Source organism: Ptychodera flava, chromosome 9, assembly GCF_041260155.1.
Source record: "Ptychodera flava strain L36383 chromosome 9, AS_Pfla_20210202, whole genome shotgun sequence".
Classification (NCBI taxonomy): Eukaryota; Metazoa; Hemichordata; class Enteropneusta; family Ptychoderidae; genus Ptychodera; species Ptychodera flava.
The window spans coordinates 22,507,169-22,530,176 of record NC_091936.1 but is presented as its reverse complement, the minus strand read 5'-3'; the positions used below and the strand labels follow the sequence as shown (position 1 = coordinate 22,530,176).

General features: G+C 36.9%; 1 protein-coding gene across 1 annotated transcript in view; it reads right to left on the bottom strand.

Moving 5' to 3' along the window:
• The window catches only part of LOC139141225 (degenerin mec-10-like), a 33,397-nt gene that overhangs the window by 2,945 nt on the left and 7,444 nt on the right, over positions 1–23,008 (bottom strand). Inside the window, exons 5-17 of the mRNA XM_070710850.1 lie at positions 22,654–22,767; positions 19,137–19,246; positions 17,932–18,121; positions 13,956–14,084; positions 13,473–13,770; positions 11,594–11,703; positions 10,151–10,314; positions 9,868–9,975; positions 8,803–8,911; positions 8,049–8,121; positions 6,835–6,892; positions 6,500–6,570; positions 217–292 (exon numbers count right to left, since the gene is read on the bottom strand). Of these exons, the coding sequence (XP_070566951.1) occupies positions 217–292; positions 6,500–6,570; positions 6,835–6,892; positions 8,049–8,121; positions 8,803–8,911; positions 9,868–9,975; positions 10,151–10,314; positions 11,594–11,703; positions 13,473–13,770; positions 13,956–14,084; positions 17,932–18,121; positions 19,137–19,246; positions 22,654–22,767 (1,610 nt within the window). The remainder of the gene's footprint in view (positions 1–216; positions 293–6,499; positions 6,571–6,834; positions 6,893–8,048; positions 8,122–8,802; positions 8,912–9,867; positions 9,976–10,150; positions 10,315–11,593; positions 11,704–13,472; positions 13,771–13,955; positions 14,085–17,931; positions 18,122–19,136; positions 19,247–22,653; positions 22,768–23,008) is intronic.

Sequence of the window (23,008 nt, the reverse complement as noted above, 5' to 3'; positions counted from 1 at the left end):
AGGAACCATGCTATTCCAATGTGGCGCCCTGTTATCCCCACAAGGCGCCAAAAATTTGCTCTCTTTGAAACCAGGTCTGAAGGGAGTGTTCTAATGGTGCATCGTCTCCAAACGGAACCGACCCAATACTCACAATCTCTATCACAGGGCCTGAGTGGGGCACAGAGAAAGTAGTACGGAAGAAGCGAAGTTCATAATGTAAGTATGCGCACGTACCGAATAGTCCTTGCTTTCACTTGTTAGCTGGTAATTTAATTTCTCGAAGTAGATCACAAGACTAGCCAGATTTAAGCTGTAATAAATAAGTTGAACGAAAACCTAAATTGTGATTCACACGAAAATTGTTGATGCTGTTACGTGTGTACTTGTCCAGCAGCAGGCAGAGAATCTGGTTTAGTATGTTCGAAATCCATGCACCGTTGTTATGGAGCCAGTTAGACCAATTGCGTGTATATTTAAGATCCGAAGTTCGCAAACAAATCAGCCTTCTGTGAGTTAATATTTGGATTAATGCTTTGGTATGTGTACTTTGTCGATGCGCTGAAAAAAAAACCAAAAAACTGGAACATCTGCTAATCTGTTGGTCCTGTTCACAGGTGCGTGCAGTGTTGCTTGGATAGTTGATCGAATGCCCGTGATCGATGTGTGAGGCCAAAGACATAACCTCGGTACCATTGTAGTACCGAGGTTCGGCCTCGGCCTGTATTACCCCTATTTGTAACAATCAACCCTATTTCTAACAAAATTTAATCTTAAAAAAAAACTTTGCCATATATGTTGAAATATTAATAAAATATGCATATTTGTATGTTTGAGGGCAATTTTCTTTTTTTTTCCTTGTCAAAACTCATTTTTCCGAAACTGCTTTTGTTACAAATTGGGTTGATTGTTACAAATAGGGGTGACACGTATCACCCCTATTTGTAACAATCAACCCTATTTGTAACAAAATTTAATTTTCAAAAAAAACTTTGCCATATATGTTGAAATATTAATGAAATATGCATATTTGTATGTTTGAGGGCAATTTTCTTTTTTTTCCTTGTCAAAACTCATTTTTCCGAAACTGCTTTTGTTACAAATTGGGTTGATTGTTACAAATAGGGGTGACATATGTCAACCCTATTTGTAACAATCAACCCTATTTGTAACAAAACCTAAATTTCAAAGAAACTTGGCCGTATTTGATGAAATCTTGATGAAATATACATATAGGTATGTTCGGGGGCAATTTTCTTTGTTTTTCCTTGTTGAAACTCATTTGTACGAAAATGCTCGTGAGATTAAATTTCGTTGTGCAGGTTCCTAGGGATAAGAGCCCTACTCGTAAGATATAATCAAGTCGTGCAGATACATGCCAAAGGTTTGTTTCAGGGCAATTTTCACCATTTTCGGTCAAAAATGTTAAAAATCTTGTTTTCTGACCGAAATCATACTAAACCTATATGGGGTTAACTTTTGTTACAAATTGGGTTGATTGTTACAAATAGGGTTGACGTGTCAACCCTATTTGTAACAATCAACCCTATTTGTAACAAAATTTAACCAACTTGAAACAAAACCTAATTTTCTACAAAACTTGGCCGTATTTGATGAAATCTTGATGAAATGTACATATTAGTATGTTTTGGGGCAATTTTTATTTTTTCCTTGTCGAAACTCATTTTTTTCCGAAAATGCTCGTTAGATTAACTTTCGTTGTGCAGGTTGCCTAGTATAAGAGGCCTACTCGTAAGATATAATCGAGTTGTGCAGATAGGTTTGTTTCGGGGCAATTTTCCCCAATTTCGGTCAAAAATGTTAAAAATCTTGTTTTCTGACCGAAATCATACTAAACCTATATGGGGTTAACTTTTGTTACAAATTGGGTTGATTGTTACAAATAGGGTTGACGTGTCAACCCTATTTGTAACAATCAACCCTATTTGTAACAATCAACCCTATTTGTAACAAAATTTAACCAACTTGAAACAAAACCTAATTTTCTAAAAAACTTGGCCGTATTTGATGAAATCTTGATGAAATATATATATTAGTATGTTTTGGGGCAATTTTTATTTTTTCCTTGTCGAAACTTATTTTTTCCGAAAATGCTCGTTAGATTAACTTTCGTTGTGCAGGTTGCCTAGTATAAGAGGCCTACTCGTAAGATATAATCGAGTTGTGCAGATACATGCCAAAGGTTTTTTGGGGCAATTTTCCCCAATTTCGGTCGAAAATGTTAAAAATCTTGTTTTCTGACCGAAATCATACTAAACCTATATTGGGTTAACTTTTGTTACAAATTGGGTTGATTGTTACAAATAGGGTTGACGTGCAACCCTATTTGTAACAATCAACCCTATTTGTAAGAACAACCCTATTTGTAACAAAATTTAATAATTTTGTAACAAAACCTAATTTTCAAAAAACGGCCGTATTTGATGAAATCTTGATGAAATATGCGTATTTAGGTCTATATTTTGGGGAAATATGTCGTTTTTGAAAAAATATGTTTTCTAAAATTGCGAGGTGGTTTGTTTTGAAATTTGGTATACAGGTTTCTGGAGATAATTCTTTCAAGAAGTATTGAATTGTGCTGATCTATGCACGACTCTTTTTTGGCAATTTCGCCATTTTTGCTAAAAAAGCAAGTCAAAAATCTTCTTTTTAGAATCTACTCGTCCAATTGATTTGACATTTTGTATGAAGGTTCCTTGTGGTGACGTTTTACCTAATTTTCAGATAATTCATCACAGATACGGCCTTGGCATTTGTTTGGATTCATTTGAACCCTCAATGCCGCTGCTTTAATTTATACACTTGTTTTTATTGTAGGCTCTTGTTGGTTGTTTCGGCAAAAGGGTTTTAATTGCTTCCCACTTATCAAGTTCTTCCAAATATTTTGACGGGCTTTCTTTTTTATCCTTTGTTTTGATATGTGTTGAGCCTAAATGTTGTTGTGAAGATCAAGTCATTTTATGTTGTGAATGTTTGATTGTTTGTTTTTCTATTTACTTTTTTGAGTATGGTTTCTGTTTGGTTTATTTTGCCGTGCATATTGTGTCTGTCAATTTGCTTGTGAAGAATTCTTCTTTTCTCTTGAAATCGATTGGGTATTGCATGTAGGCGAGTATCTAAGAATTTCGCCTTTGATGGGTCCCTTAAAGGTTGTTTTTGGGTGATCCTCTGAGCAGGCATTGGAACGTTCCGGTTGGTTTTGCATTTGTTTTAATATCAAGAATGATTTCTTAGTTTTGCTTTGAGCCCTGAAATATTTCAACGTCGGAATATGTTGTTTTTTTAGGTATTTCTCAACTGTAAATTTAAATGTTGAATGCATTATCAGTGTAAGTAGTGTCATGAAGTCTACCACCATTTTAATATCCAAATTGAATATTCGTCAGTTTGTATAACCAGCTGTAGGGAGATTTTCACTGACAATTAACTGGGAGACAGAGACACAAGGGTAATTTCCCACTCGATGTTGCTGCCGAGCGCTGATGGATAAGTAACCCTATGACCTTTGATGAAGGGATGAGTCAAGTGCATGGCATAAATCGTATCATAAACCTCAAGAGGTAGACTATCATAAACGATGTTATTATCTGCATCGGCCGCACCACTTTTTAGATTCGGAGATTTTCGTTCTGAATACTCTTCAGAATCACGTTTCATCTCTACTTTTTATGTTCATAGGGATCACGATAACATTCAATAAAATTATGATTACTCACTTCCAGAAGTATCTGTCCCTCGAATTCTAAAACAATGCACTTGATTATATTTTTTGTGATATTCTAAACTACTCGGTTATTTGGGTGACCGATACTATAAGGTCAAATACCAGATCGAAGATATCTGGAACATAAACGACTCCACTATCTAGCTTTGGACACCATATGTGTAGTGTCTCACCTATCTGTGCCTGGCTTGGATTATGAGTAACTACATGATGGGTCCTTTCTGCCTTAATTCCATGTGGTTTTCGGCTGCTGAAGCTTGATAAAATTATCGATTTTACGGCATTGCCATTGCTGTACGGCATTATTATTGAGGTAATATTGAGAAAAATACGACTGAAGGAGGAAAATATCGAACTCAAGGCCGACGTGATTGAAAGTTTTTAAAATTTAAAGTTTGATGATGATTTAAGTTACTATGAAGCATCCTTTACAGAGGCCGACCAAAGTCTCGGTGGCCTGCAGATGGATAGGATAGGCAAAAGAAAAAGTTGTCGTGTTCCGATAACCCGACCTACCCTATTTTTTTGCCTGCGACCCAAAACTTTTTAGCGCAACGTAAACACGGAAGTAACAAAAAGACAGAAAACCCCCCGTAAAATCACGTGTTCGTCACCTGATATTTGATTTTTGCTTGGGACGTCGACGTCCTTTAATATGTATGATACGCTTTTTCTGGAAATGTTGTGGTAAGTATTAGATCGCCCTGGACCCCTGAAAAGTGCATATTTAAAAGAAAATATAGGGGAAAAAAACCAGCCGACCTACCTGCCCTGTTTTGAAACCATGTTATGAAGAGCAAAATTTTTTTTTGGTTTTACGAATTACAAATAGCGTTAACTTTTGATACAAATAGGGTTAGTATGACTTCTGTCAGTAAAGAAGATTTGTTTTGCATTTTTGACCAAAATTAGTGACTGATGCCGCCCACCAAATTTTGGCATGTATCTGAAAAACATGATTACCTGTTAGATGGAGGCCTTTATCCCTAAAAACCTGCGCGCCTAAAATTTTATCTAATGAGTAGTTAAATGAGTTTCGACATGGAAAAAACAAAGAAAATTGCCCCCGAAAATACTAATATGTATATTTCATCAAGATTTCATCAAATACGGCCGAGTTTTTTTGAAAATTAGCTTTTGTCACAAATTGGTTAAACTTTGTTACAAATAGGGTTGATTGTTACAAATAGGGTTGATTGTTACAAATAGGGTTGACACGTCAACCCTATTTGTAACAATCAACCCAATTTGTAACAAAAGTTAACCAAATATAGGTTTAGTATGATTTCTGTCAGAAAACAAGATTTTTAACATTTTTGACCGAAATTGGGGAAAATTGCCCCGAAACAAACCTATCTGCACAACTTGATTATATCTTACGAATAGGCCTCTTATACTAGGCAACCTGCACAACGAAAGTTAATCTAACGAGCATTTTCGGAAAAAATGAGTTTCGACAAGGAAAAAATAAAAATTGCCCCAAAACATACTAATATGTACATTTCATCAAGATTTCATCAATACGGCCAAGTTTTGTAGTTAAATTAGGTTTTGTTTCAAGTTGGTTAAATTTTGTTACAAATAGGGTTGATTGTTACAAATAGGGTTGACACGTCACCCTATTTGTAACAATCAACCCAATTTGTAACAAAAGTTAACCCCATATAGGTTTAGTATGATTTCGGTCAGAAAACAAGATTTTTAACATTTTCGACCGAAATTGGGGAAAATTGCCCCGAAAAACCTTTGGCATGTATCTGCACAACTCGATAATATGTTACGAGTAGGCCTCTTATACTAGGCAACCTGCACAACGAAAGTTAATCTAACGAGCATTTTCGGAAAAAATAAGTTTCGACAAGGAAAAAATAAAAATTGCCCCAAAACATACTAATATGTATATTTCATCAAGATTTCATCAAATACGGCCGAGTTTTTTTGAAAATTAGCTTTTGTCACAAATTGGTTAAACTTTGTTACAAATAGGGTTGATTGTTACAAATAGGGTTGATTGTTACAAATAGGGTTGACACGTCAACCCTATTTGTAACAATCAACCCAATTTGTAACAAAAGTTAACCCCATATAGGTTTAGTATGATTTCGGTCAGAAAACAAGATTTTTAACATTTTCGACCGAAATTGGGGAAAATTGCCCCGAAAAAACCTTTGGCATGTATCTGCACAACTCGATAATATGTTACGAGTAGGCCTCTTATACTAGGCAACCTGCACAACGAAAGTTAATCTCACGAGCATTTTCGTACAAATGAGTTTCAACAAGGAAAACAAAGAAAATTGCCCCCGAAACATACCTATATGTACATTTCATCAAGATTTCATCAAATACGGCCAAGTTTCTTTGAAATTTAGGTTTTGTTACAAATAGGGTTGATTGTTACAAATAGGGTTGACATATGTCTCCCCTATTTGTAACAATCAACCCAATTTGTAACAAAAGCAGTTTCGGAAAAATGAGTTTTGACAAGGAAAAAAAAGAAAATTGCCCTCAAACATACAAATATGCATATTTCATTAATATTTCAAGATATATGGCAAAGTTTTTTTGAAATTAAATTTTGTTACAAATAGGGTTGATTGTTACAAATAGGGGTGATACAGGCCTCACGCCTCACAATTCGATCCCAACGCCAGCGCTGCGCTCACCTGTTGTCCAATGTACCGTGTACACATAGCATTATCCTCATGTTCATATTTCTATAGTATGGACTGATACTTCATTCTCAAATAAATTTTCATACATTTTAACACTCACCTGGCGTTCACCATGTCATTTATGTTTCGTGTTTTTCTCTTTGTCGACTGCAAGGATCTCAGCAAAGGTTTCTAGAACAATACAAACAAAATGCCTTCAAATAGTCACTTTGAATTCTCGAATTTCAGGCACATCTACACTGAAATAGTTACCCACAGCAATCTCTGTCACTTAAATATTTCATTTGTGCAAAGTTTGGTGAACTATGTATCTTATTAATTTTACAGTTTTTCCGCGATGTCTTCCTTTTTGTGTATTGATGCAGGGTATATCACAGATGATGCATTTTCAGTACTGTTTTCATGCTTTATAGTCGTTGAGACAGCAAAACTTACTAGGTACACTTCCGCAGGCCACGAGGACTGTGATGTTGTATACGTGTAGCATTTGTCCCTGTGTTAATATAAAATTTTTCGATGCCTTTACATATATTCAGTACCTTAGGAGCCGTTTATTGTGTATTCATGATGGGAGCAGTGCGAAGATTACTGACACTAATAATAATGATGATGATAATAATTGATTAATAGTCATGCACAGCAAGAACAGCGACATCATTAACATCAGCATCATCATTCTCCTCCTCCTCCTCCTCCTCCTCATCATCATCATTATCGCCGTGGTCTCTGTCGTCGTCGTGATCATTGCCATCAACAACAATAACAATGAAAACGACGATGATGGCAATGAGGATCATGAAATTCACCGTGATGGCAATGAGGATCATGAAATTCACCGTTACTGCGCTCTCTGTGGTTTGTGCGTGTGTTAGAGTACCGTACGATGCAGACTGTGATACCGATTGGACAGGCATATTGTAGAAAAACACGACGTTAAAGTTGTCATTGTTGTTGTTGTTATTGTTGCTGCTGTTGCTGGTAATGATTGATAAATGATGATGGTGTTGATTACGACAAGAAAAGGATGACGATGGTGACGAGATAATAATAACTATGTGGTGATGATTATGTCATTGATAGCGCATAAACAGACAAAATCACTTTTTATGACTTTATTTTGGTTAATCCTCTTCACATGAAGGTTATAGATCCTATTTCTCGATAATAGAAGGGAAAATACCGATTCAAACATGATATCATTTGTTGTAAAGATCACACATTACAGTATGTCACCGGTCGTCCACTGTAGGAAACGATCAGAGCGATACAGTCGTCAAGTTGTCTCATGGGCAAAGACGAATTGTATTTCAGTGAGCACAATAAAATAAAGCAATCTTGCCAGACAACACAAAAAAATCCCCCAAATAATGTGAGATATCTTTAGTCAGTATTTAGCGTGCACGATGAGCTACAGAGAATCAGTCCTGTCTTGCGTGCACTGCAACCGTTATTTAAATGTTCTATGGATGCACACATCTCGACGAGAAGTGATTTTTTGCATTGGCGGTGCTGAGGATTATCCGTTTCTGTATACTGCAGTTACTACTCACTAGGCAAACACGGAAACAAAAGTTAAACACGACAACGGGAGATAAAGTCTACCAAGTTGTGTCAAAAGACTCATTCGATATTCATATCATATAACCTACCAGCAGGGAACATGACAGCCGCAATCAAGCAGGTTCTTTTGGAAAAGGAAATGAATCAGCTGTTGACATAAATCTACAAGGAAAGACACAACAGAGAAAAAACCTGAGACACGTTCATGGTGATAACCACTTATACATATATATATATATATATATATATATATATATATATATATATATATATATATATATATATATATATATATATATATATATATATATAACAAAATAGACACAGTGTGTTCAATTCCATCATCATGATCATCACGATACCTCGAAACTGTTGATACTTTCATTTTTCCTAAAAGGCCTGTAAACATAATCAGTCGGTCTGAAAGATTCTGAAATAAACTTACTGTCTTCAGAGATTGGACGGATACAGAAACAAGTTGAATCTTACGAAATTTGAAGATTTTCCCTCTAGCACGGAAACACTTTTTTTGTAGAACGGAAGTGACATTGACGTCGGTCAAAGTAAAGATCTGTAAGTCACATCTAGATGTTCCAATGGTTATGCTCTGTACCAAATTATATGACAATTTGACCGACGCTTCTTAAATAAAATGTACAGGCTGTACGACCGGACCAACATGTGTTTATGGGTCGGTCGGAATGACACACATAGGTATTGTTGGGGACATTTGGCACAGCCGTTAATTCTATAGTCATGCAGAAGCGGCAAACCATGAACAAGATAACACGAAAACAATCGTTGTCATAACCTGAGAAGTCGATGAAGTCATTACTCGCTTACCTTGTGTTTTGTTGAGTAGAGAACATGGTGGTATTCCTTCAAACCTGAAATGTTGAGAGCATCCACATTCCTGGACTATTTTATGATGAAGATAATAGTCTTGACAGGCCTGGAATATTGTTCAATAATAGTCAGTAAGAAAACGAGACTTCCAGATGGCTCTCTAGACTGATTAATCATGCAGCTATCGACACTTGGCTGAGCTACATTGAGTGACAATTATGATAATATGATATCAGCAACTAATAAAATTAAAGTAATCAGTTGACGACTACCATTCTTTTTCGACACGTGAGCAAAGAGCATTTATCCTTTCAGTAGATGTGATTTTATGTGTTCGATACATCAGAGTACAAGGTATCTCATTGGCTGTATAGTTGATTACACAGTAATGGCAATACTGTCCAGTAAACGACTTATACGTCAAATGTTTGAAAACTTCGACAATCTATTCACTTCGATGATTCAACGGAAATTCTTTTATAAGATTCTTATTGCTTAAGTTAAAGTAAGGTATTAAGAAGCTCATTGGAAATGGATGTAGAGAGGACCTCGGGATATATATTCTGAATCTCAAACGTTTACAATGTTCTGTGTGGACTCACTGTGAAGCTCGTGGAGCAAATAAACTTCCCAGGCTTATTTTTGTGAAAATCGACCCCTCGAGTTACAACATGGGCAGTGACCCCTTTGAATTTCAAGTGTCAGTAAATATTGGGTAATTTTGTTTTGTTAGTACCAACATTTGCACCGTATCCCCCCATTTTTATGCTTGATTTTGAAAGACAATTGTTGAAAGTTTGTCCGAGGAAAGTTTGAACAAAAGTTTAAGCCTTTCACTTTCGAGACGCCAATTATCTTAATTGATAAAATACTTGTTAATAAATTCTGATTTGAACTCAGTCATACTTTTCCGTTCTTCAAACATATGTCGTATGATAGTTCAAGGTTCCGTGACACGATTTGCCCATTATCATGTTTTTTGAAAAAAAACGCACAGTAATTTTACAAAGCGTATAATTAACTTGGTTAACAGCTTTTGAAGAAACCGGAAGATCTTCATACCTCAACCTTGTATCGATAATCACTACCAGAATAAGCATTGTCTCCTTGCTTGGTATTTTGATCACCCTTGCAATCTCCATAAGGATCAGGTAATCTTGTAATTACATGCTGTCATATATGAACGAATAATGGCACAAAAACGGAAATCGTTAATATCATAAAAACAACGGAAATGGTTACAAAATTAGGTGAAAAATACCAGCTCTGAGAGTTTAATGTACCTTGCAAGTGTCTCAATCCTGTTGTCAGCTAACAATAAGCGGAGAGAAAAGTAAATACCAACCTCACGTATCGCAAGTGAAGTGACTGTACCCGGTTTGATAGTTATTCCCTCGATGAAAGGGAAACTGGGAACGTCGTAGGGCACGATGTTCACACGCGCACCGGCATCTCGTCCGTAAATGCTGATGTATTCCGACTGCTCTAGGAACAGTGTCAGTTTTAACCCTGCGTAGTTGAACGTGAAGATAACAGAGAGCATGACATATCAATAATCATCAATATGGACTTGTTACTTGAGACCCGTAGCTGCGAGGCAAGCCTTGAAAGAAGCGGAGTATGATGGAACTGGCACAAACGGAAAACAAACTTAAGCTTTTTTCATTAAATGCCATTTTATCTTTGACATTTGCTTGTGAATTACAGACGCTACCAACTAAAATACAAACGAAATTATTTATCATTTAAACATCTTGGTTGCCGCCTCAGTTAAAATTTGCTAGAAAAACACAGAAAAAGATTTTGGTCTGAAAAAGTGGCATTACTAATTATTTACAAAAACCACAACACAGGCTCTTGTCTTGGTAGACACCGATCACTTAAACCCCCATTAATTAGTCAGTAGCTTTTATGTTTCGTTTATCGGCATATTTTCTGTGGATTGAAAAAAACCATGCGTATTGTACACAGAAACACTCTTGTGAAAGCTACCGTATCACACTTCAGACAGAATCTAGCGTAGTGTGAATGTTCACAAGTTACAAAGTGAAACAAAGAAGAGCGAGTTGACCGAAATTGAATCGCTTTCGTATCGTCAGAAAGACGTACGAGATTGCAGTAGAATGCAGCCCATTTATCACCAGTTGTGATTTTGCATTTTATATCATGCAAACAAGATGAATATGTTAAATAAGGTTGCCAGCGGTAAAGATAATTTGTTGTGTTCTAATGAACGATACCAAAATACTGAAATTCGTTTAAAAAAGACAGGCAGACGGTTCACCTCTCTAAGTGCATCGCGTACATTTGATATTCCATTCACGGCTTTGACAAATTTGGAAAGAACTTACAGGGGACTTATGAAAATAACCCTGCCAACAATCAGAGAGGAAAATGGATGCCAAGAAATACAAGGAGTAAAATACTGAATAGAATAAGCTATTTTCCTTTCCATCTTTTGTATATTGTGATGGGCCACTCTGCGTAATTGATACAGAAATTTAATTCATTTAATTCCAAAACGATTCCGTCAGGCGCGTACCTGCGGATATTGCCATATATAAAGCTGTGTATTTGATATCAGTGATTTGGCATTTCACACCTCACAGTCTTCAAATCACATAGCTGGCCGCCAAAAATACATTGTCTTATTACTAAAGATGACTGCCATATTTTTAAAGTTTTTTCGACGTCAATATGAGATACTTTAAACACGACAATGGCTAGTTCAAGCTACAACACTGGATACAGCAATCTTTAGTAGACGTCATAATTTTCATCCACTTACCGTAATTGCTGCCAGGCCTGGTTGCATGGAACACTGGTAACCCGTCTTTCCCATGATTGAATTTGAAACAATTTCCGTACATATGATCTTGAAATGTGTAAAAATCTTGACTACAATGGAAAAGTATATATATATATATATATATATATATATATATATATATATATATATATATATGATCATATGTATAATATTAAGTGAACAAATTTTAGGACAGAGTTTTACAGGGGATTCAGTGATGCAATCTAAATTTCTTTTCCAGATAAAAGTAAATCTGTGAGTACAGTATCAAAGGAATTTGTTTTCATTGTTTCCAAGAAATAAACATAAGGATCTTAGATACAAATCCCCAACCTGTGGTCCAGTATTACCTTCATACGTCATTGAAAAATGTAAGTCTTTTATTGAAATGTAAGTCAGAAATGGTCTAATCAAGTTGTTGAAGAAAGATAACATTGACAGTACACACAGAAGAAACTTTATTTCTTACTTGGCATTAGAGAAAACAACGAGTTAAGTCCTTTGTTGCTTTAAAGCTTTCAAAACTTCTTTTATTTTGCTAAATTTGCTAAAAATTAATTGCGAATTATTATATAAATTCATTATGTTAATTTCTCTCCCTAGATTGAATAATAAAGCATCATTAAGAAAATTTTTGATCTATGGAAAACCACTTATCTGTGTTAACTGTAAAGCGTCAATTTTTAATTTTCGAGACGATTTTGAAAATCAATTTTTGATGTTGAAAACATAACAATATCAGGTGCATTAAGATAGGTGAGTCACAATTACCAGAGTCGATAACTCTGTGTGAATATGCAAGAAAAAACTTAAACAAAGGCAACGTCACAACTTCTTGCTTGGCCGAGAGATGGTAAGACTGAAAGATCCGTCGCTCGAGGGCGCTCTCAAGGCGGCAAGCGGCAGGCCGCAGAAGTTGCAACTGAAAAATGACCCTAGGGCAGCTCAGAGCTGAGTAAACATATGCACAACATTCAATGACGTCACAAATTATTTGAAAATAGTCCACGTCAACGTAAGCGCGGGCAAGTACCCTATGTCTGTCTAGTAAATCTGCCCTGAGGGCAGCTTTGATATACCGTATGCAATGCTGTAAAGATAAGGAATGTACGTCTGCCCTGAGCGCAGCTCATATATATTGCTGCCCTCACGGCAGATTAATAGATAGGATAGGAAATCTATGGCTGCCCTCGGGGCAGATATGGTCGATAGGATAGGAAATGTGTCTGCCCTGAGGGCAGCTCTGATTATATTGTTGCTCTCGATGTATGTCTGCCCTGAGGGCAACTCTGGTTATATTGTTGCTCTCAGGGCAGATAGGTAGATATACTGTAAGCAATGCGCTGTAAAGATAGGAAATGTCTGTCTGTCCTGAAGGCAGCTCATATATATTGGTGCCCTCAGGGCAGATTGGTATGCGGACTGGGACTGTTTTGAAATAATTTGTGACGTCATTGAATGTTGTGCACATGCATGTTTACGCCGTTCTGAGCTGCCTAAGGTCATTTTTCAGTTGCAACTTCTACCGCCTGCGGGGGTGGGGAGAGCGCCCTCGAGCGACGGATCTTTCAGTCTAAGGGATGGTGCTCTCTATTGAAAAATTGACTGTGTCCGAGCGCAAACATGAGGGCGCACTTAAGCATGTTTCACAGGCACAATCCCATATTCTCGTATTGCAAATTTTAGTTTTTAAAGTCGCAATTATTATTGCCCTACATCACCCTGCAAACACATTCATTTAGTACAGTTGAAAATTAAAATACCAAAGAACAGAAAACTCGTGTCCAATAACTCATAGAAGTGAGGGGTATATCTAAAATTGAGACTTGAGTGCATAACTCTAATATTTTAACATTACCTTATGTTGCATGGTTTCTCATCGTACGTACACTGCAGCACAAAATCTTCTAGCTGGTGTCCGTACTTGTGAACCTCGTCTTTGCTCAGCTTGAGGACATTCGTCAGGTCGCTGAAATCCGGCGTGGAACTGAAGGTCATGAACCCCCGCCAATCCGGCGGGCGTTCACCTTTCACCCGCTCGAAGCGGTTGTCTTGGTAATAGTTACGGCGGAAATCATCGAAGAGCCTCTTGTCGCTCGAGATGTGTAAATAGTCATCATACCAACCGTCTCTGAATACATTAGCCTTCGTGTAAACTGGAGAGTAATATGATCGACACTAAAAGTTAGATCATGTAACAAAAGTGGACCACAAAGGTGAAGCGGGAAAGAGTAGAGAAAAGCGGGCAAATCAAGATACCGCTTCAAAAATATTGGAAGTACTCTGAAGAAATTGTAGATTTTCCTTTTTGAAAGTCATTCACAGAAATAGATTGCATTACTTTTTCCAGAGCAGTTCAAGTCTTCGTCGTAGCCTCCAAGGCAGTCTTCAACGGTGTCACATGTCTTGTACTGGTTGATGCACAACGTTGCATTGCCATAACAGTCGAACTCCCTTTCGTTACATTGATCTACCTCAGAGCAAGATATAAAAGCGTATAAATATGACAGCTCTCCTCCGGAAGTACGAAAAACGCTGAGGTCTCCGTTCAAAAAGCAAACAATTTTTCAACCCTCACAAAAAGAGAGTCAGAGTACTAACGCGCTAAATCGGAAATCTCTCAGAAATCCAGTGGGGGGTGACAGATCATTTGGTAAGATAACGAACTCACCAATACAGTGTACTAAGGCTGCGTTCACAAAAATTGGTGGGGGCCGCTAGAGGAATTCGGTGGGGGATTCGAAAATTGTAGGGGTAGTAGAGAGGGGACTTGAAAGTATTGCTCTGCCTACAAGGGGGGAGGGGCCTGAAACTTTTTTGGTTCCCAACATTTTTTTATGTCATCCAATGGTTCTAATGTTAGTAATAATCCAACAAAATCTAGAACAATTATGTCGCATTTTATGACTTTCATCTCAAAAAATCTAAAAATGTATGAATGCCATTAAGTTCTCGTAAAAATGACAAGTTGACCTTGTAACGGGGCAGAAGCTGCAACTGTTGATAATTTTTTCCAATATTTTTATGCAATGTATCAAATATAGTTTTTTGTGTCTCTCCACATCGTGCTGAAACACAATACAGTTTGTCAACAAAGCTCATATTGCAGTTGAGAATGAAAGATATTATATTTTTGTCGCTGATAAATATGCACGGTACATGTACATAGGCTGTATTGGCAAGCTGAAAACTGGACCGTTCAACATGCTGTAAGGAGCTGTAGAACAACGCAGTTGTATTAACTGATCAAAAATATTGTCAAAATACAAAGTCATACAGCCAATGCCCTGCTACGAGCAGTGTCACTGTCACTGAATACCGTCAGTGACAGTGATAGTTCTGACTCTGATGTAGTTGAAGAAAAGTTTGGGTCATAGGACGCCCAATTTACAGTGAAACATATTTGTGCACAAGATCAGTCCAGAGAACAACACATATAGAAGACTTAACAGTTACAAGGATTTTTAAATTCTGGCATATGAGAATAATCAAATTTAAGAGAAAAAAGATTGGGTCACCGTGCTTGATTTTCTACAAATGTAGGACGAGAAGTCAGTTTTTCTTTAAAATCACTTAAAATCAATATATAAAACCATTAATTTCAAGTTCACGGAGTGAATGAAATTTTCACATTTTATCGTACAATGACACAAAAGTATAACTTTGAACAGTATAAAGACTAATGTAAATGAAAAAGCTGTTTAACTGAATGGAATATTTTATTTTTGACCTAATTTGCAATTATTACACCAAAAATTTCTGAGATAAGAATTTTTATTTGATGGAATATCATACTATTAACCTTCCAGTATTGTCAGTTTTGTAGATTGTCATGTTAAAGTATCGACCATATACATTTACCGTAATGTCGTTTTCGGAAATTAATAAATTTTTGACGAAACTCATACTGCTTATGAATAAAGGCTATTATCACATGCACGAGCCAAGTTTGTCGTCTTCTAACAAAAAATACGGGATTTATTTTCTGGTCGTATTACGTCACGTCAAACCGCGTCTATGTCATCAATTTTGGTTGGTGCGTCGGACCTTTTTTGCGTCGATCTTCGTGTGCTTGTCAAGGTATACAAACAACATGGCGGCCGATATTTCTCCCACGATTAAAATGTGTCTGACGTGAAAATATCGTTAAAATTAATCATGATTATTAGCTTATCGCAAAAATACATCCATTTGGCAAATTTGAGTCCTTGTGTTTTAGTTTTATGATGATGGGGGGGGGGGCGTATTCACAGGCACACGACACGTCGCTTCCCGATCGGTACTGATTACCTGTTTAATCAGTACCGATCACGATGCGACGTGTCGCGTTCCCGTGTTCGTATTCGTAGAGACCCCGCCGACGCCTAAAGTTTCGACCGCGGTCCCTCTAGAGGGACCGCATCTTCGCTTGCCAAGGTCTCTTGTCCGGGCAGCTGGATGCTTCCCGAAAACAGAGTAGTTAGTGGGAAGTAACGGACCCGTGCGAACGGACGATTGAGGGACCGTGTTTCAACGCACTAGACATACGGTTTCCACTGCAACAAGGGTCAAGTGCGGTGTCTAGGCCTCCAAAAGTCATGTTATGAAATCGATATTTTCATAGACTGCGACAATAATAATCCGAACAATGAAAACACAAGAGTGTACCGCCTGTATATTCCTAAGGAATTACGTGAATAATTTGCGGAAACAACGAACTCGAAGCTGGTCTCTTTAATTTACCGTGGGTTCTGTAAGCATTGTAATCAGGGTAAGGCGCGGCGTTACACAGTGTTCGCGCTGTCGAGGTTCAGTCGATTTTTGTTCCCGAAAATAGCGTAACTTTGTCAGAGGTAAATTTCTAGGCCAATGCTATCTTTGATAGTGTATAAATTTGCTGAAGGTACGTGTAGACCGAAAGGTTGTCTGGCATTTGCTCCAGACATGAACGTGAAGGCGGTGCTCCTCGCTCTAGTGACGGACGACTTGAAATGATTGACAACTTGCTCACGGCGTATGCATATCAATGCTAAATAGTTCAAAAGTTTAAAAGCGGAATCATTATGGAAGACTTCTTGTACTTTACAAAAAATAATCAATTCTTGGCTTGTGAATGTGTTAACTTTGACTCGTGGTGACACGGTCATTACGTCACGAGTATTTTTCGAGGTGAACGAAGATAAATATTAGAGAATAATTTTTTTGAATGCGCCATTGGAACACGGCAAGGCTGTATGCTAAGCCCTTTCCTATTTTCTTTGTTCATCAATGAACTTGTCGCGTACACTAATAAGGTCGGTTGTGAAGGTGTTTATGTTGATGACGAAGCTCAAAATATTCCAAAATATTTTCTCTCTGTCTGTCCATTCTTGAGAGATCTTCGCAGTAAATCGTTACCAAACTGGTTTTGTACCATCCGTCATTCGAGAAGTTTATTCCACTGGTGAGCGCAAGTAATGTGACTTACTTTAAGCAACTTAGCCTCATTCATTTACTTTGCAATGAAACGAAGAGTGGATCCTCTGTCCGTTAACTAATTAGTCTCTGTAACACTTTTTTTCTCTCTGGGCCTGTGTCAACTGTTATGAAACAAAATGGTTGATTGATTGATTGACTGCGACTTCAAAGTGTTTTACAAGGATCCTTTGATGTATAATGTGTTTTTAAAGGTATACAGTCACCTGTAATCTAAATATGCCCATATATGGTCAAAGGGACGTTCCTTGCCATTGGTATCCAAAATACCCATGTGAGGGCGATGTTTTTAAAAAGCGGTCGCCCGCTTAAAATATGCGATTGGTTAGATTTTCTCTTTCCATGGTAACTGTGACAAAATTTGAACAGGTGACAGTGTATCTTTAAATATTAGAACACCTTCTCAATTTTGACGCTAGATACTTTGGAAGAGGGATGTCATATTGAAGGCGATTTAAATCCGAATCAATCGGTCTAGTGTGCACACCTGATTTGAGCGTCATGTTTCCGGGAGGTTACGAATTTTACACCTGGTCATTCTGTGGACTGTAAGATCCAGGCGTGTATGGGTCTCCGCATATTTGATGGAACCTTTTAGTCTAGTCATTCTGCTGACTGAGATTGTCGTATGGAACCTAAACATTCTTGGGAATGAATCCATTTATGTTGAGATTGAGGATTTTGATTTCTAGCAATTAATGTGTGTGTCGTTAATCTCTACTCATTTCTATGATGATTTTCTCTCAAATTAGGGCTATGAAGGAAGGAAAATTACATATAACATGGCATTGTGGGAAATGTTAAATACATACCTACAAAGAAAGCAAGGTAAGAAGATATAGACTAAAGAATACTGCTCTTACCCTCTGGTCCTGTAACGTTCTCATTTCGAGAGAATCCAACCATTGTGTAAGACACCTTGTATCCACCGTAAACTCTTGAACTGTCAGTCCTAAACCTAACTATGACTTTCTCAGTGTCTGAAGTCCAAGCGTCTGGTATATCGTAGCCACAATATAGCTGTGAGAAGCGATGCGTGTTTCCATCTTCAAACTTTCAAAAAAATACATTGAAGAAGGTTTATGTGAAAGCTGCTATAGGCCAGTATTAATTTAATAACATGGCGCGAGTTTCTTGTTTCTTGTTTATATTACTGCTGAAAATTTAATGTTTGTTCACCTAGGATGATAGCTGATAGGATTATATTCCGCGAGTACCTTTCCAAAAGAAAGGAGAATAACTTTTTGAGTTTACTCAAACACCGTATGGTGACTGAATACATAATCCTACCCGTTGTCATTCGGCAAAAAACCCCTGATGATTGAAAAACAAAGATTCAGCACTACTTAACTATTTGTCATATATCTGAGAGACTTGACTGGTAACGTTGGAAACTGAAAGACTCATTTTTCTAGCCACAAAGATCAATGATGAGAAGGACATTGACAAAGGGCTATGTAAAATTGTATCACGCATGCTTCAGTGTATATTCTGAATGGTTGTCTTTTCTGTCAATTCTTGGTCATATTTAAGAGGTCTGTTCGACTTTTTCCATGACACGCGGGACTTTATCGCCCTGTTTATACATTTGCCTTCGTTTCGTTTTAATCCTATAACTACTACCTGTGTAATACACAAGGATTTGGTATGAAACTTTGTAGTTTAAAGTGCGGACATTTGTTATTTATTGTCAATCACAAAGGAGCAAAAGCCAATTTTCATTTTTAGGTACCACTAACATTAACCAATGAAGCATCGGGTAGTAGTACGTTGCCTTGTTATACGAGATAACACCATGTTAGCATCTCAAACTAACCATATCATAAGATGGCGAGTTGGACATCCAACCGTCGCCTCGGTGTTAGCACTCTTTTCGTCAACTGACAGAGGCAGCTGGAGTACAAAATCATACAGAATACTGAAAGAATCCAAGGTTGAACTATTCGAAATTCGCACTAAAATACTGCTCGACAGCATACCTGCAGAAAGTCATAACAACATGTGTGACAGACTTCAAGTCTGAAATCAATAATTTAAACTGGACCATTCCTTTGCCGAAGGTGCTTACATCCACGGTGAAGATACAGTCGGTGTTGTCAAAATACAAATCCGGGTATCTGGGAGACGTGAAACTTCCACTTTGCCTTGTATCCAGGACTTTACCACAAGCAACCAATGCTGACAAAAAATGGATAAACTTTCAATGATATGTAAATTTGGTATAAATCAAGGGCAAGCTCTGGCCTACATTACATCTTATTGTAGTTATTATAGTGTATTGAAGTAATCTGAATCAATATTTTGAACAAAAAAGCAAGTTTGTGATATCATATTTTAATAATATTTGATTTTCAAGAAAATAATGTTAGCATTGTCACAAGTTACCACCTAATTCAATCATCTGATCAAGGTGATACTCGCAATTCTATTGGACCCTAACTTTCGTCAAGATTGATACAGAGGAGAGGGGTGTACAGTGTATTGATTAATTTGTGAGAGTAGATATACTTAATCTACCCTTTAAAGACACTGATACTTAGTCGTTTTTACGACCCACAACATACCTCACAAACCAGGTCCTTATACTGCTGTTCTTTGTCTAGTACATGAACTTTAAAGTTAACCTCTCCAGATTTCAAACTGATATTAAAACAGAAATAATCTTATGAGAGCAGCAGCGGCTAACTGACTACGCATGCGCAGGTTCAATGTATACTACGGGAGTAGCTGGAAGTGTACACGGCTAAATTCTTGGGCGCCGGCATGTTTTTTGAGTGCTTGTGAAGAAACAAATACGAAACGTGCAAAGTATGATTTTCTCACTCTCCATCAAGTAACTATATCACTGCCATTACCAAGTAAATATTATTTTCCACCTTGTCATTGATACAAAATATCGTTACCATCACGATTAAAAAAGATATACACCTGTCCTGCATATGAACGAGGACTCACGCTAAGAATGCTGGAATTGATTTAGAAAAGCGCCCTGTGCGTCAATAACTAGATGCTAATTGCCAGCTTTCAGATAGAAAAATTTTTAACTTGCAATATTGGACTTTCTATGGCAAAGATAGTAACGGCATAAAACGTCCTTTATCCGACAAGGTAGGTTATTGTCGTGGTAAGTGCAAAATGTACTAAAATTGCCATTTATATGTCTAACTTTTTGACAAATTAAACAGAAAATCTATCTTGCCCTGGTCTGACAAAGGGAACTGTGCACATAAGTTAGTGATCAAGTAAATTTGATGTTGGAATTTATGTTTACGCAATGCTTGGCCACTCTTGCTAATGTATAAAGCAAGTAACAATTAATTCTATTTGATTCTTTCTTGTATTATTGACTATGTGTCGACCGTTCAACCGTCGACCGTTCATCTTCAGATGAAATAAAATTTCTAATCTTGAAACTTCTGGCGTGACACCAAGGATGGAACCCTTTATAATATTATGGAAAATATCGAAATCAGAAAAGAGGGAGAGTTTGCATTTATGGCGAATTCGTAAATCAAATTTCTTGTACACATGTGTACTTGTAACCGCCCTATGCTAAGTGAGTACATTTATGTCAATTACCAAACATATGTACAAGTACAAATATACCTTTTTTGTTAGGAGAAATTGTTAATAGTTTGCCTAATAGATTTGATATTCATGGACGGGGCCGTACATCGGCCATAGCTTGGCTTCTAACAGTTGGGAAAAAATTGTTACCATCCCTCAAAAACGTGTAAACTTTCAAGACCCTTCAAAAATTCTTGCACGAAAAATTGTGACCAACCCCTCCAAAAAAACATAAGACTTCCACCCTGTAATTTCTGTCAAGTCTTTAATAGGATTGCAGTGAATCGGCATTCAATACGTACGACAGCACAACAATGCAAAAAATTTAGTCGCGCCTGTCGTCGTATGTGTACCTTTTCTTCAGTTTCAAAATGACAAATGTGTTAATTGAGTTTGTGGTTAGCGTTTAAACTTACGACAGTTATATTCATCAGTTCCATCCTCGCATTGTTGGTAGCCATCACAACGGTATTGGTGACCCAGGCAAACTGTGTCATCGCATTCAATGAAGTCAATTGGGCAGCCGTCTTGATGATGATTAGACAAAAATAACATCAAGTATAAGCCTGGCGTCAATGACATTTTAATATCGCTTGATCAGTGCAAACACTCACAAACACTTCTAATCCATTCTGCAAAATTTACTCTGAGGCTTCTGCTAGTATTATAGATCCCTCATTGCAATTACAAAGACATAACCATAACGCACTCATTTGCTGCTTTGTATTATTCGTCGGAGAGGAAATCGGTGACCCAGTATCATGATTAGTTCTAATATTTAAAAAAAATGTTGCTTGTTGATTATTTGAGATAATGACAGTCATGTTAATACTTTTGTGAAGCAACGACAACAATAAGAGTAGCAATAACAGAAGCCGTAACAACGACAACAAAAACATCATAAAGAACAACAACAACAACAACAACTGCAGCAACATTGTCAAAAATGCATATTTTGATTCAATGCATATCCAATGCATATTCCATGTCTTATAAAATGAATGAAAAGGAGTACAAACTTCAGTTTACCTTCAAAATGCAATGCACAGCGATATAAACTGTATTTAAATTGAAATGAGGCGAGAGATGAGAACGTATCGTAAAGCTCACTATTGAGGAAAACCCTACTTCTTCAAATTACAACTCTGCCCATATGCTATCTTAGGCGAATGCTAAAGAATTAATATGTACTGAAATGATCAAACCGCTCAAAAATATGATTTAAATTAATGGTGGCAAACTTTAAAATAGATATTGAAGTCGTCATGCAGGCTACAATTATTCATAATGTTGTCTTTGAGATCTATAAGCTTGATAAAACCTGTCATTTGACCAGTGTATCTATCCTTTCAGCTTAAACAATTAGCGTAGGTGTAGGTGTTGTCATATGCTAACTTGTATAACTCTGTTATGTTCTCATGTAACAACGTATGATTATACTTAGCATTACCATTTATATACTAGCAACAGTTAAGGACCTTCCATAGTGTGTCTCAGAATTTTTTAAAGTCCTTAGACAATTTTTATGCCAGAAAAACTTCCAGAGCGGTGAATTTAACCCTAGTTATTTTCTTTACAATTGTGCTCAATAAAAAACTAAGCAAGATATAAAAAAATCTGAGACACAGTTTGGAAGAGCGTTGTGACAGTTTGTATTCCAGCAAGTTTGAGTCAGATATTTTGAAGTATTAAAAAAACCATAGGGAAAACCGATTTTTGAAAGGTTTTGCAAATTACCTGTCACGTGATAGTTATGTAAACAATGCTGACACTGTGGTTACCAAAATGTTTCCCTATATCTAGGCTTTCAGAAAATACATAATTTACGGGGGTTCTGGGCTTATTAACCACCAGAGAATTGTTAGATTAAAAAGGTCAATTTCTTGTCTCGGAACCTTAACACAAGAGAGGAATCAATAAACCTGATATTCTTTCCATGTATAGTAAAAAGGGCAAATATACTACAACAACACATATCTATTATATATATTTTAAGGGAGTACAACGAATATACATACCAAAGCACCCAACTTCATCAGAGCCATCTACACAGTCATTTGTGCCATCACACTTCTTGTCTTGTAGTATACATCTACCATTGTCAGCGCATTTGAATTCTGATGATTTGCAGACTGAAAAGAAAGTGAAGAATTATCAACGATATTCTTCTTCTTCTTCTGATTATTATTATTATTATTATTATTATTATTATTATTATTATTATTATTGAGATCGTTTTTGTCCATGTTCAAATTCGTCCAGGCGATTTCTTACAAGATTTCCTGAGATTTCTGTACATTCCGATTGTCTTTTGTCTAGGGCAATATAACATATATTTACCATTCAGCAGAACTAAGAAACTCTATTTCGCCG